This window comes from Sinocyclocheilus anshuiensis, unplaced genomic scaffold (assembly GCF_001515605.1).
Source record: "Sinocyclocheilus anshuiensis isolate Anshui unplaced genomic scaffold, SAMN03320099.WGS_v1.1 scaffold1500, whole genome shotgun sequence".
Taxonomy (NCBI): domain Eukaryota; kingdom Metazoa; phylum Chordata; class Actinopteri; order Cypriniformes; family Cyprinidae; genus Sinocyclocheilus; species Sinocyclocheilus anshuiensis.
The window spans coordinates 900037-913809 of record NW_015537960.1 but is presented as its reverse complement, the minus strand read 5'-3'; the positions used below and the strand labels follow the sequence as shown (position 1 = coordinate 913809).

General features: G+C 38.3%; 1 protein-coding gene across 1 annotated transcript in view; it reads left to right on the top strand.

The window, feature by feature from the left end:
- The window catches only part of LOC107666886 (dedicator of cytokinesis protein 1-like), a 262036-nt gene that overhangs the window by 233995 nt on the left and 14268 nt on the right, over nucleotides 1–13773 (top strand). Inside the window, exons 40-43 of the mRNA XM_016458403.1 lie at nucleotides 562–646; nucleotides 1038–1124; nucleotides 3075–3251; nucleotides 3789–3872. Coding sequence (XP_016313889.1) covers nucleotides 562–646; nucleotides 1038–1124; nucleotides 3075–3251; nucleotides 3789–3872 — 433 coding nt within the window. The remainder of the gene's footprint in view (nucleotides 1–561; nucleotides 647–1037; nucleotides 1125–3074; nucleotides 3252–3788; nucleotides 3873–13773) is intronic.

Below are 13773 nucleotides of genomic sequence, written 5' to 3'. Positions count from 1 at the left end.
TGTTCAGTGCGCACAAAAGCAGCGCATTGCCATCAGACCGATGTCATGTTAATTGTGTATAGTCATCAGTCATTTACACTCGTTCATCTCTCACTCAGCGTCTTGTTCAGATTAAAAACAGCATTTAATTCCATGACAGGCGTATTGGTTCAGTAAGTTTGTCCAGTCAATGATATGCTCTTTCACAGACAGCACTATAAAGCTGTGTAGTCGTGTTATAGTCAGTCTTGAAATGCAGAAAATCTGAAAAGCTGTCAAGTTTTTGGGGGGGAAATTTGCATTTTGTACTTTTTGTGATCAAATAAGCCCAAAATATCGGAGAATGGTCAGCATGCTGATGAGTCTCAGTAGTAATCTCAGGTAAAAGATTCATTCACAAACACTTTTCAAGTGTTTAGATTTCCTCTTTTCAAGCACGTCCTTGATGGCACAGTATTGTTGTTCATCATCAAGGCCGCTTTTAGAAGCATGCACATGTATCTCCAGCCTCTTGACCTAATGCAACCCTCTCGAAACCACCAAATGTTCTGGGAATGAATCATTCACTTTTAATTTTTTCAGCTTTTACACTGTGAATGAAGTCCAGAAATTCCAGTATTCACGGCCGGTCCGGAAGGGAGAGAAAGATCCGGACAATGAGTTCGCTGTGAGTTTCCTTTTGCTTTTCTGTGACTACAACATTTCTCCTTTTGTTATTTCACTCAGTGCTTGTGTAAAGTGCTCTGCAGTTCCTCATTTAGAAGAACTCAGAACTGTTTTTCAAATGGCCGTTTGTCTAAAAACCTTTTAAGATAGCTTCACGCTGAGTTATTACAGCAAGACGTCAAACCTGAGAACACAGCACCATTATACTAAAATATAAAGTCTGTCCCACCTCCACGGCTTCCACTTACATCTGCTATTGGTAAACAACCATTAAAATTCAGTAAATGCAGGCTTAAATTGCGGCCACTCTTTACCTGAAATGTGCCCCTTTGCTAAAAGCTTTCATTCTGTTCACTTAATGTTTTGCTCAATTTTTTCCATTCTTCCAAAAGAACATGTGGATTGAAAGGACGACTTTCGTAACCGCCTATAAGCTGCCGGGCATCCTGCGCTGGTTTGAAGTGGTGTCCGTCTCAGCGGTGAGTACAACAGCTTTAGCATCCGCAGTGGTTCATTATATCAGCGATTCTTAATGCATTGAAGGAAAATGAGCAGCCTTTACCGGTCTCACTTCACCTTGACTGAACTCTGATACAGTAGATTTGACCCGTCTCACCCTCTTCTGCAGTCTAAAGTAGACCTAACCTGTTTTACTCACCATATTCTAATGAACCATGGGCATTTATTAAAGGGTGAAGAAGCTCCAAAAGTTCAATACTGTAGCACCATATTCACTAAATTCTTCTAAAGAAAAAAGCAAAAATAAATATTGAGAAGTACTGTACGTAAGAAAGTTCCTAAGTGCAGTTCTTGAAAAATTCCTAAGTTCTCAAATATTTTTTCAAGAAGACAAAGACAGTCTTTGGTGTTATTTGATTGAATTGCCAAAGACTTGCTGATCAACATGAAAAGCTTTTTTTGTTTTGTTTTGAAGTTTTTGCACTGCGTGACGGGAGTTGCTTGACAAGAGTTCAGCACTCAATGTTGCGTTTTTAATGCATTTTGTATTTTAAGTAGATATTTTTAAGCAGCTTGTCTCAAGATGTGATCTGTTGCAGTAAATCTGTGCTGTCTTTCTTGCACTCTCTCTAGAGTGAACACGTATTATTGTTGCAAAATTAATCAATTACTGAATTCAGTTCACATAAATAAACAGCTCTACAGAAGACAATAGCATCATTATTCAGCTGAAGTTAGTTCAATGTTGATTCAATTTTGATGTTGTTCAGTGGGTGACCATACGTCCTCTTTTTCCTGGACATGTCCTAGCTGGGATTTCTAAATTGCCTAAATGTCCAAGTTTTAGCGTTGCCCACATATTTTATGCATATGTATATTTGCATTGCTTTGACCGTTCTCAGTAGATCCCGCCTTCTCGATTGTGTACTGTGTGCATGTGTGTGTGCGTGTGCGCGTGTGGAATAAAAATACAAAACATTCAAAGCAAAAACGGTTAAAACAATCAAGTAAAAGCTAACCTAAAAAAGTATGTTTTTAGATATACACATTCCCTGATATGGGAAGGGAGTGCATTCCAGAGTCTAGCCTGGACAAAGCCAAAACCTGGACATTTTAGGCTGTTTGGAAATCCCAGGCAGGAAAAAGAGGAAGTATGGTGACCCTAAGAGTTTGATTCAGCTATAATGGACTCTACGGAAGAGAGATGTCATTAGTTCAAGTTTTGTTCTCATCCAATAGCATCAGTTCAGTCAAATCAATAATATTGCTGAATATTAAGTGTCTTTTAAACCCCAAAATGAAAATAGACCTGTCTCACTCTCACCACACTCCATTATAGCAGATGTGACCTGTCTCTCTCTCATCTGTCGATCATGCTATTCTGGTCATGTCGTCCTGAATCCGTCCTGCACCGAGGGAGTCGTGGTTACGTGTGCTGGCACGCTGCATGCAGATATTTGACTGTAGAGTGGCTCTAGCATCATGTGATACCCAGACTGCATGCCCTGGTGTTTATCCGTTCTAATTTGCACAGTCTCTTTTTAGCTCTCCTTCTCACCGTCTCAGATTGTTTTCTCTGACGCTTCACGTGTGCTTTCGTTCTCATTAGCCTCGCTGGCACGAGTTTCCCGAGATAGACACATTGATTTCAGATCCTGTCACAGATGCATTACGGGAGCCAGATATTCGAAGAGAACACGTTAACCCATTCGTTAGTACATCAGTAAATGGTTCAGTATAGACTATGACACGCAATTTGACTTGAAATTGTTGTTTCGCTGCTCATTAGTGGAGTTTGTTTGTTGGATTGCAACTTTGGTTGTTGTGTAACAGTAACGTGTTAGACAGCTGGTTAAGTAAGAGTCATCATGTGCTGCTTTGCTAGTAAATTTGTGTAAATTTATTCTGCTTGTTTATTTCTTTGTAAATCATCCTTTGTTATATAAATATGTTTTTGCTTCTGTATGCAGGAGGAAATCAGTCCGTTGGAAAATGCTATGGAGACAATGCAACTGACCAATGAGAAAATCAACAACATGGTCCAGCGCCACTTAAACGACCCCAGCCTTCCCATCAACCCCCTTTCTATGCTCCTCAACGGCATCGTGGACCCAGCTGTCATGGGCGGCTTCACTAATTATGAGAAGGTATGAGATTATTCCGGCACAAAGATTAAACACAGTGAAGCAACAGAAGTTGATTGTATAAACAATTTAAACCATTTTATATTATGAAAGAAGTTTCTCATGCTCATCAAGGCTGCATTTATGTGATCAAAAATACAGTAAAATGGTGAAATATATTTGCAATTTAAAATAACTGCTTTCTATTTGAATATATTTTAAAAAGTAATTTATTCCTGTGATGAAAGCTAAATTTTCAGCATCATTACTGCAGTCTTCAGTGTCACATGATTCTAATTCTAATATGCTGATTTGATGCTCAAGAAACATTTCTTAGTATCAGTGTTGAAAACAGTTTTGCTTTGAATGCAGTTGTGATTTGAAATTGAAATTATAGCATTATAAAAGTCTTTACTGTCCCTTTTGATCAATTTAGTGCATCCTTGCTGAATAAAAATACTGATTTATTCAAAACAATCTTGGTAGTGTATATTTAGAGGGTTGTATGTGTTTTTGTTTTGTTTTGTTTTTTACTTATAGTTGTTGTTTTATCATCTACAGGCGTTTTTCACTGAGAAATACATCCATGAACATCCAAATGACAAGGAGAAGATTGAAAAGCTAAAGGATCTGATTGCCTGGCAGGTAATGATATGATCATACATGTCTAAACAGCAGTGCTAGGGGATATATTGAATATTCATGAGGTATTTGTCATGATTTTGCTGGAAATATAAAATGAAGCAATATGTTTTAAGTTCCCCAACCGCTTCCATGTCACATAAGTACTACAGCATTGAGTTTCAGTGTTTTAATAACATATTTGATTTAAAATTCAGTAGCAACTTGCTATTAGTATAACATTTCTTAAATCAATTCAAGCTGTCCTTCAAAGAATTGATTCAAAAATTAAAAAGCTGTATATAACTTTTCTCCAAAGTTTTCTGACTAGCATGCACGATGTGAGATCACAGTTCTTCAGAAGATCTTAAAGCATCTGTCACGCTGTATAAATATCCAGTGTGAGGTTTTATTTAAAGCAAAGTCTTCCGGGGATTCACTGATGTACATCCACATGTTGGGTGAAGCAGCACATGTCTGGTGCTGCAAACTGACTTTATCATCAAATCTAAAGGCTTTTATCTCTCTTTACTCAGTCAAAACAGAGATGATGGATACGGGGCAGAGCAACACATCAAATCCTCCTGCTGTCTTGCCCGTGAGATTGTGTATGTGTGTGAGATAGAGATCTACAAAAGATGATCTTAACGCTGATGAAGCTTAATTAATAGCTGTTTAGTGGGAAATGTATCCCATGCCAATGACAAATAAGTTTTGTTTCTCTCCAAAAACAACACCTGCTGTGTGTCATTCAGCACAATAACGTGTCGCTCGCTGACAGCTCTTTTTGATGATTTTATTTTATTTTTTTAAGAGAGTTAGCTCATGTGATGTGCTGAAACTGCTTTATTTAATCAAGCATTCCAGGTCCAAAATGACCGGCTTTTAAAAAGTGCTTGTAAATCTCCCATTATACTTTATCACCAATTCCTGGATTTGATCTTTTTGTCAACTTCTTTTCTTTCAGTTAGCACAGCTTGTGTATTTATTTCTGCATGTGATTGGTCATAGGCCTTATTTGTGGATAATTTTGGCAGTGTTCAATTAAAAGTCCTACAATAAGCTATTTCCAAAAAGAAATACAAAAAAAGTTGTTCTAATTGAAAGAAAGCAAGTTGATAAGACTGAAACCAGTATTTTGTAAAAATATAACAAATGAGAGATTTACAAGCAATTTGTTTGTAGGCGGGTCATTTTTTCAACATTAAAAGTGTAAGAAGATGGTAAAAAAAATTCTAAATAACACAAATTATCCACATTTTTTATTATACCCTGTATGAACAAAGTCAGTAAATTTTGGCCTAACGCAAAAATAGGGCTGGGTAAAAAATATCGATATCTCGATTTTAATCGATTCTCATTTTTATGAAACGATATTGATTCTTAAATCCAAAGTATCGATTAGTCTAGTCTGTTTTCCGTTAATGGATGGAACATTGAAACACACCTCCCATCCAATAAATCGCAATAAGCATTGTGCGTTGGTACTTGAAACAAAGTCTCAGATTTAAATTTATGCCCATTGTATTGCAGCATTCAAACAATAAATGCCGTTTTGGCATTGTTTAATGTGGAGTGACAGATCGCTGTAGCGCCTCAGTTCAACAGATCGCTGTAGCGCGAGACGCACGTGAACTGATCATCTCCTCCACATTAATACCAGTTTCAGCACAAAATAAACATGACTAAACATCCGAAGGTAAGTTAAAAGAAAGAGTACAACTTTAAAATACGTATCCTGTCTCATGTAATCGCTTAATCAGTGTTTCAGCCGCGCAAAGACGAGCACATATCAGTCAATTTTAACCTTCAATATTATAATGTAGTACCAACTGACTCTCATGTATATTTTACAGCATTAGTTGAGAGATTTTTTTTCCTTAAGAAAATTTGGCATGTACTGTTACTGTACCTGATATATATCCAAAATAATCAATATTGAATCGAATCGAATTGAATTGGTAATCGAATCGAATCGCAAGCTTGTGAATGAGAATCGAATCGAATTGTGAAATTTGTGTCAAAACCCAGCCCTACGCAAAAACATTAACTAGCAATTAAAAAAAAAAAAGAAAATCCTCTCTGGGTCAAAATGATTCTCAAACGATTTGTTTAAAGCAGTTCTAAGATTCAGTCTCTCTAAACCCCTCCTTTCCGAGAGCCTTCTCTGCCCTGATTGGTCAGAAGGCCCAGTCTGCTGTGAATGGTCTACCGCCTACAACGCATGTCAGAAATGATACGCCATCGCCATAGTTCTGTATTTTGAACACTTGATAGAAAATATAAACATCTATTATTTATCATACTTACAGGTCGTGATTCTGTGGAGCCAGCTGGTCCAAATATTCAGTCCAAACACAGATTGGGTTTGTACTGCTGTGGTAAAGTGGAAAAAATGAATTTGAACCACTGATTCTTTAACCACTGATTTACATTATACCATATTAATAGGGATGTTTTGGCCTTTTGCATGTGTTCTAGAGGCCTGGAAAAGTCTGTAATGGATATAAACTTTTCTAGTAATCATGGAAATGCATTGGTTGAAAATTGTTGGAACAGATTTTACAAGAGAGCAGTTTTGTGCCTCTCCTGTTTGACTTTGACTTGTTCTCTGTCGCGTGTGTGATGAATATTCATCAGTCTGAGCAGCTGTCCGAGCGTTCAGCCTGTTTGTCTGATTCGGCTGGACATCGTATATAGTTACTCTCGGCACATAAACGCTTCTGTTGCATAATGGTTATTGAAGGACTCGTTCTCTTCAGGGACGTGGACAGAAATGTAAGGACACCGAGAGGCTGGTGTGTTGTTGTGTTTTCAGACAGAAGAGAAGACAGACAGCCGCTGATGAGCTTTTTCGTGAGCAGAACAGATGTGAGGTATTGATGTAACTCCATATAGTTTGGACCAGGGATGGAAAACAAACCTGTCAAACTCTCTCTGCTACAGAAAAGCTATAGATTCAACACATCTGCTGATGTGTGTGTTTGCTGTATAAACATGATTCTGTAGCTTCCTGCATGTCAGTAATGTGTGGAGATTCATGGTTGTCTCATCTTGAGAGAGCTGGCAGCAAGTTTTGATGCTTTTGATGAATTGCCATCTACAAATTACAAATGGGTTATTAAAACTGGTGCCTTTCATGTTCAAAAAGATCAGCCTGGAAGATTTTAAATATTGTACAAGACCAAGCATATTGTATTTAACATGTCAATCTAAATTAATAAATTAATTGGTGCAGTTCGTTAACAATTAATGCATTAGCTATCACAAACTAAAGATAAACAACAGCTATTTACTGTATTTTTTAATCTAGATTAATTCAATGTTAATAGTAATTTATAAATACACATTTATTTATTGTTAACTCTAATACAGAAAATATCTTTATACGTGTGTGTTTAGTATGTTTAATACAGCAGTTATTATAGTTAACTAAAACTGAAAAATGTTTGTTACTTCAAATAAAATAAACATTACCTGAAATAAAATATAAAAAAAATATTTGTTAGTTGCAACATTTCTTAATGTAGTTTAACGTGATGTACTAAAATAAAAAACTATATAGACATTTAAAAATAAAAAATAGCAAACATTCGCAGCAAAATAATACGTTAACTAAAATTGAAATAAAAATGGAACATAAAATTAAAACTGATTCAAAATATTAATACATAAACTAAATAAACATTAATAAACTAAAACACCATTTCAGTGATACTAAAATAACACACAGCAACAGAAGTTAGAGAAAAACACATTTAAAAACAAAAAAGCATTTTTGATATTGTTTAGAAAAATGCTTGTGATGACACAGTAAAAGTCATTATGTACACATTAAAGAGAGAACGTTTTGTAAAACAACCCGAATGCATTTCTGACTTGATGTGAAGGCTGTTTGATGCCATTTGTTGAATGTATCAATCTTATTGTTTTTGACTGTAGCTTTTAATAACGTTTTATTTTTTTCTCACGTATTCATGTCAGGTCAGGACATTTGCATGAGATGAGTTACAGCAGCTGTCATCCTGTCAGGGAATAAAGTATGTCTCATGCTTTATCCTACCTCAGATGTGTTTTAAAGACGTGTTCCTCCGCAAAGACGATGACAAGCTGAGTCGCACAAATCAATTGTGGAGACGGCATGAAACGCAGTTCAGAAAAGCTCTGTCTTTATTATATAGTCAGAGAAATGGTTATGAAATCCTGTTTTCTCAGGCATGCGTTGATGCCATCTTACCACAAAGATCATTATTTACACTTAAATGGTCAATTGTTATAGATTTGTCAGTGTTTTGTTTATGCAGTATTTCTTGTTTATGCAATCACAGACAAACACTTTAACTCCGCAGAGTTTGCGTTTGACAGCATATGAGGAACCCAAAGCCACTTTTTCGGTAAGATATGGCGATCAGTACACCCATCCTGAAGGTAGAACAGGCAGGCCGCGTGTACATTTTTCACACGCCGCTATCGATGCTCTGTCAAACCGGCTGACACTGAAGTCATGTAAACAGTGGTGAAAAGGCAGGACAATCCCCTGCAGATTTCAGCTTTTGATTAAGTTTGCTTTGTGCTGTTTGGTCTCAGAGCGCAGCCGGGTCTTGGCTAATGTGTATATGTGCTGCTCTCTCGCAGAGCCAGAGCTGTTATTCACAGAAATCAGGTGCTTTTGTTTGCTCTGCTTCATTCATGTCAGCCTGCATCTTCTGCACTGAGAAAAACACACTTCAGTTGGTAACGTAGCATGAGGATCTGGTGAGTTTATTGTGTGTTAATGACAAGCAATTCATCCAGCGCTGTGTTGATGGACTGTGTGATGAAGCATATGAAAAATCAAAGCATGATGCATATCTCTCTGCCAGCTTGCATTGTCATAAATGGTGCAAAAACATCACGTCCCGCTCACTTTCAGAGCCTCTAGTCTATGTGATACTTGATTAGTTTCAGGGCAGATCACAAGAATTTAGACTTGTACATAAACTCCAGATGAACCCAGATGATCTCAGATGTCGCTTCACTCATAAGTGCTCCAGTTGTACTTTTTTGTTAATTTGTAAATATATTTTTGCCTTTATAGAATGGTACACAACAACCATAAGCAGATTTGCGGACTATTTCTTCCTGATTAATTACTTGTTTTTATTTTATTTTATTTTACTAGAAACTTTATCTTACTCATGACCTTGGGTGTTTTTAACCACATGTTCTACCATTGATCACAGGAAGGTATTCAAACCGATGTTCTCTGGGTTTGAGCGTTGAATTCTTCATTCTGTGTCCATATGTGCTTATGTTTTATTTTCAATCAGAGTTCGCTGATGAGGCGTATGTGTAGTTGTGTTTGTGTGATTTGGCAGTCTGCTTTTAAAGCAGTTTTGTTGCTCTGCCGCCTACCCAGAATTCTCTCACTCTGATCATGTTATAAAGGTCTGGGTTTCCCTGGAGACACGAGTGGTGCTGCTCTATCTGTCTGTATCTCTGTCTCATTCAGAAATTCCCTGCAGTGCTAACAACCCTTATTAAAGCGGGAATCCTCTCTGTCTCTCTCTCTGCTGTAGTATCACGACTGTTGAACTGCAGGAGGATCCGCTCACAAACCCCGCATTATTTCTAGACGGATTTTACATTCGTATAATTAAGTGGTAAAGTTGGAGAGATCGTGCTACAGTACAGTGTGAATGTAATCAGGGCTAAAGGGCGCTATAGAATGAATTGGCATTAATTGTGTTAATATACAATTGTTTTTGTCTTTCAGGTCAACTGTGGTCATGTTAATTAAACTGTTCACTTGTATAGAACAAGCACAAGTGAAGTCATGCCATCCATGACAGTCAACACAGGCAGTCGAACATGTTGACTAATGACTAGTGGCAGAACTGATCAACTAGTCAATGCAAAACACTTCAGCAACCACATACTGTAGCGACATGCTAAAAACCACCATAACAGCCACTTATCAACCCTATCCTAGCAACACTGAACATGCTGTACACTGAAAAAAGTGACTTTCTTCCTCAGTATTTTTGTCTTTCAAAAAAAAGTAAGCATTAAAAATATTGAAATATTTAAACCAATAATTAAAACTATTTCAATATTTCAAATATGTATTCATTAAAAATGTTAAAATATTTTAAATATTTATACATTAAATATATGTAAATATTTCAAATATTTAAATAATTAAACATTCAAATGTTAACATACTTTGAATATTTAAACAAACATTGAAACATTAAAATTGTAAAAAATAATTAAGCATTACAAATGTAAATATTATATTTATACTTTAAAATGTCAATTTTAAATATTTAAACATAAACAAACAAACAAACAATAATAATTCAATATTTAAATTTAACAAATATTCAAACATTACAAATATTTATGTATTTTTAAAATTTCAACAAATATTTATAAATTTTAATATTTTAAATATTTAAAGTTTAATCCACAAAAAAGGTCGTAGCGCCAAACACTCGTCCAAAAATCCAGTAGGCAAAAAACATAAGGTGCGTAGATCCAAAAAATACAAAGATGTAAAGATGAAAGAGATCCGCATTCGTCCAAATACAGCTCAAAAGGCTTATTCCATTTATTGCTCAAAGGTCACAAAACCTCTGAGCAATAAATGGAATAAGCCTTTTGAGCTGTATTTGGACTAATGCGGATCTCTTTCATCTTTGCATCAAATATTTAAAGTTTAAAATACTATTGCTAAAAATATACCCAAGCGACTTAAGACTGGTGTTGTGGTCCAGGGTCACAAATATATGCCAGTTGGGTCAGAAAAATTTGTTTGTTTCCATTTCCACCTCACTGGCAGATATTTATTCTTGTTTTAAGAATAAACTCACTTTATTTTGATCAGTTTCACAGAAATCAAGACTGCTTATGTCATTTTGCATCTCAAGTAAATGTGTCATCATGGACATATTTGTATTGGAAAACGAGACAAAAATACTGAGGTAGAAAAGTGTTTTTGTTCTTTCGGAGATAACACAAAAGTTTGATTTTTTTTCTTTTGAGAGATTGTTTAAAAAATCTGAAGAGAAGCTTGATGTCTTTACTTTCCTGGTTGATGACCATTTTGACGTGAACATGTCAGAGAAAGAGCTCCTCTCCATCGCATTGCACTGCATTGCATCAGTTGAATGTGAAGCTTGTTGGAGCTTATTTGGTTCAGAAATACCTCATCTTTATAGTGCTCTGATTTACTCTCATAATGTCTGGAGACAGCAGCACCTCTCCTTACAATTAGCTGAGCAGTTCAGAAAGTGTGTGTGTGTGTGTGTGTGTGTGTGTGTGTGCATGTTTATGTGGTTTATGAGGACACAAATTTGTATAACATGGGTATGACATAGGTATTACAACGAGAAGGTGATTTATGAGGACATTTTCAGTGTCCCTGTAATTCAAAAGGCTTATAAATAATTCAGATTTCACAATGGAGTCAATGTGAGTGTCCCACTTTAGGTCCTGAGAGATTGTGGTGCCCAGGAACCTGAATGACTCTGCAGTCACTGTGCTGTCCATGATGGTGAGTGGGGAGAGAGCAGGGGGGTTTCTGCTGAAGTCCACGATCATCTCCACTGTTTTGAGCTTAAAACAGAGTCCGGGTGTTGTTGTTCTGTCTCTGTGATCTGATCAGTGAGTTTCTGTAAAGCTGAGCTCACCTGCGCTTGCGGAGGAATGTAAACACACGAGAATGAACGAGCAAGACTCCCACGGCGAGTAGAAAGGCTTACAGTTAATGAAAAGCGTTTTTAGATCTGAACAGCACATCTTCTTTAACACGATTACATCTGTACACCACCTTTCGTTGATGTAAAAGCATGTCCCGCCGCCGCACGATTTCCTCGTTGATTCTGCATCGCGGTCCGCTCTGAAAAGCTGAAAGCCCGGCAGATTAAGGTCTTGTTGGGTAGAGAGTGGAGGTTCGCCAGATGGATGCTAGGCAACGACGTTCGAAATCCGCGCTGCCTGTGCTTCACGAGGGCGCCAGCTCACTTCCCCGTCTGCGCGTCCTGAAGCGCTTGATCAGCGCAGCTGCTCCGCCAACTACTATGTCCAGCAAAACATCAGAATAGTCGAAAACCGGTAATATATCGGGTGATGTGTTGTGCCGAATGTCCAGCAATTCGTCTCTGGTGAAACTGATTGCAGGGATATAACTAAAGACAGGACAAACTAACAAAAACAACTGCTGAGCACGGCACAGAGGCCACCATCATCACCGGCGCCATCTCGATCACTTTTCTGTCGGATTATGACTCAGACAGCTTTCCTGACAGTGACGGCCAATATGCATTCCTACCAGGACTTATTTAACATACAACAATGATAAGCCATGGTTCACAGCAAAACTCAGACATCTCCAACAGGCCAAAGAGGATGCCTACAGGAGTGGGGACAGAATCTTGTACAATCAGGCCAGGAGCACACTGACAAAGGAGATCAGAGTGGCTAAGAAGAGCTACTCTAAACAGCTGCAGCAAACGACCCTGCTTCAATGTGGAAAGGCCTGAAAGACATCACAAACTACAAGACACCATCCCCTAGCATTGAGGCAAATCAACAACTTGCTGAAGACTTGAATGAGTTTTACTGCAGGTGTGAAGCTCCCGGTCTCACACCCCACACCCACTCTGACCATCTCTTTACACAGCCATCAACAGCTCCAGCAACCCCCCTCGCCCCCCCTCCTGCACTTCAGATCAGTGAAGATGATGTGCGTCAGGTCTTCAGGAAACAGAAGAGAAGGAAAGCACCAGGTCCAGATTGTGTTTCTCCAGCCTGTCTGAAAATCTGTGCTGACTAGCTGGCCTCCATCTTTTCACAGATCTTCAGCAGATTACTGGTGTTGTGTGAAGTCCCTGCCTGCTTCAAACGCTCCACCATCATCCCCATCCCAAAGAAACCCCAAATCACAGGACTTAATGGTCACATCCACACTGCAGCTACATTTGGTTGTCAGCTTACCTTTTACTCCTTAATCACATTCTGTACACACATAATTGACTAAAATTCGGGAGTGACAACCGCATTCGACAACCGCATTAACTCCCGAAAAATGCAGGTAGTGACAACCGCATTTACAGAAATTCAATGCAGTGTACGGGACTGAACTGAGCAACTAGTTGTTAATTATGATGTCACGAGAAGCACGTCAAAGTGCGTGTATTGTCAGGCATCAAGTGTTTCATACATGGAACAATGATTTACGGGACTCACTCCAGCATTTAAATGTGGTGTGTCACTCCTGAAACTTGCAGTGTGTACATGGCCAATGATTACAGACCTGTTGCACTAACATCTGTAGTCATGAAGTTGTTTGAGAGACTGGTGTTGGCTTATCTGAAGGACATCACGGGAACCTTACTGGACCCCCTGCTGTTTGCTAACAGAGCAAACAGGTCTGTGGATGATGCAGTCAACATGGGACTGCATTATATCCTACAAAATTTTGACAAATTGCAGGGACTTACATGAGGATCCTGTTTGTGGACTTCAGTTCGGCTTTCAATACAATCATCCCAGCACTCCTCCAGACCAAACGAACCCAGCTCTCTGTTCCTACCTCTATCTGTCAGTGGATCACCAACTTTCTGACAAACAGGCAACAGCTAGTGAGACTGGGGAAATTCATGTCAAACAGCCGCTCTATCAGCACTGGCGCCCCTCAGGGGTGTGTGCTCTCCCCACTGCTCTTATCCCTCTACACCAATGACTGCACCTCTACTGACCCCTCTATCAAACTCCTGAAGTTTGCAGACACTACAGTCATCGGCCTCATCTGGGACGGAGACAAGTCTGCATATAGAAGCGAGGTTTAGCAGCTGGCTGGCTGGTGCAGTCTTAACAACCTGGAGCTAAACACGCTCAAAACAGTGGAGATGATCGTGGACTTCAGGAGAACCCCCCCCAC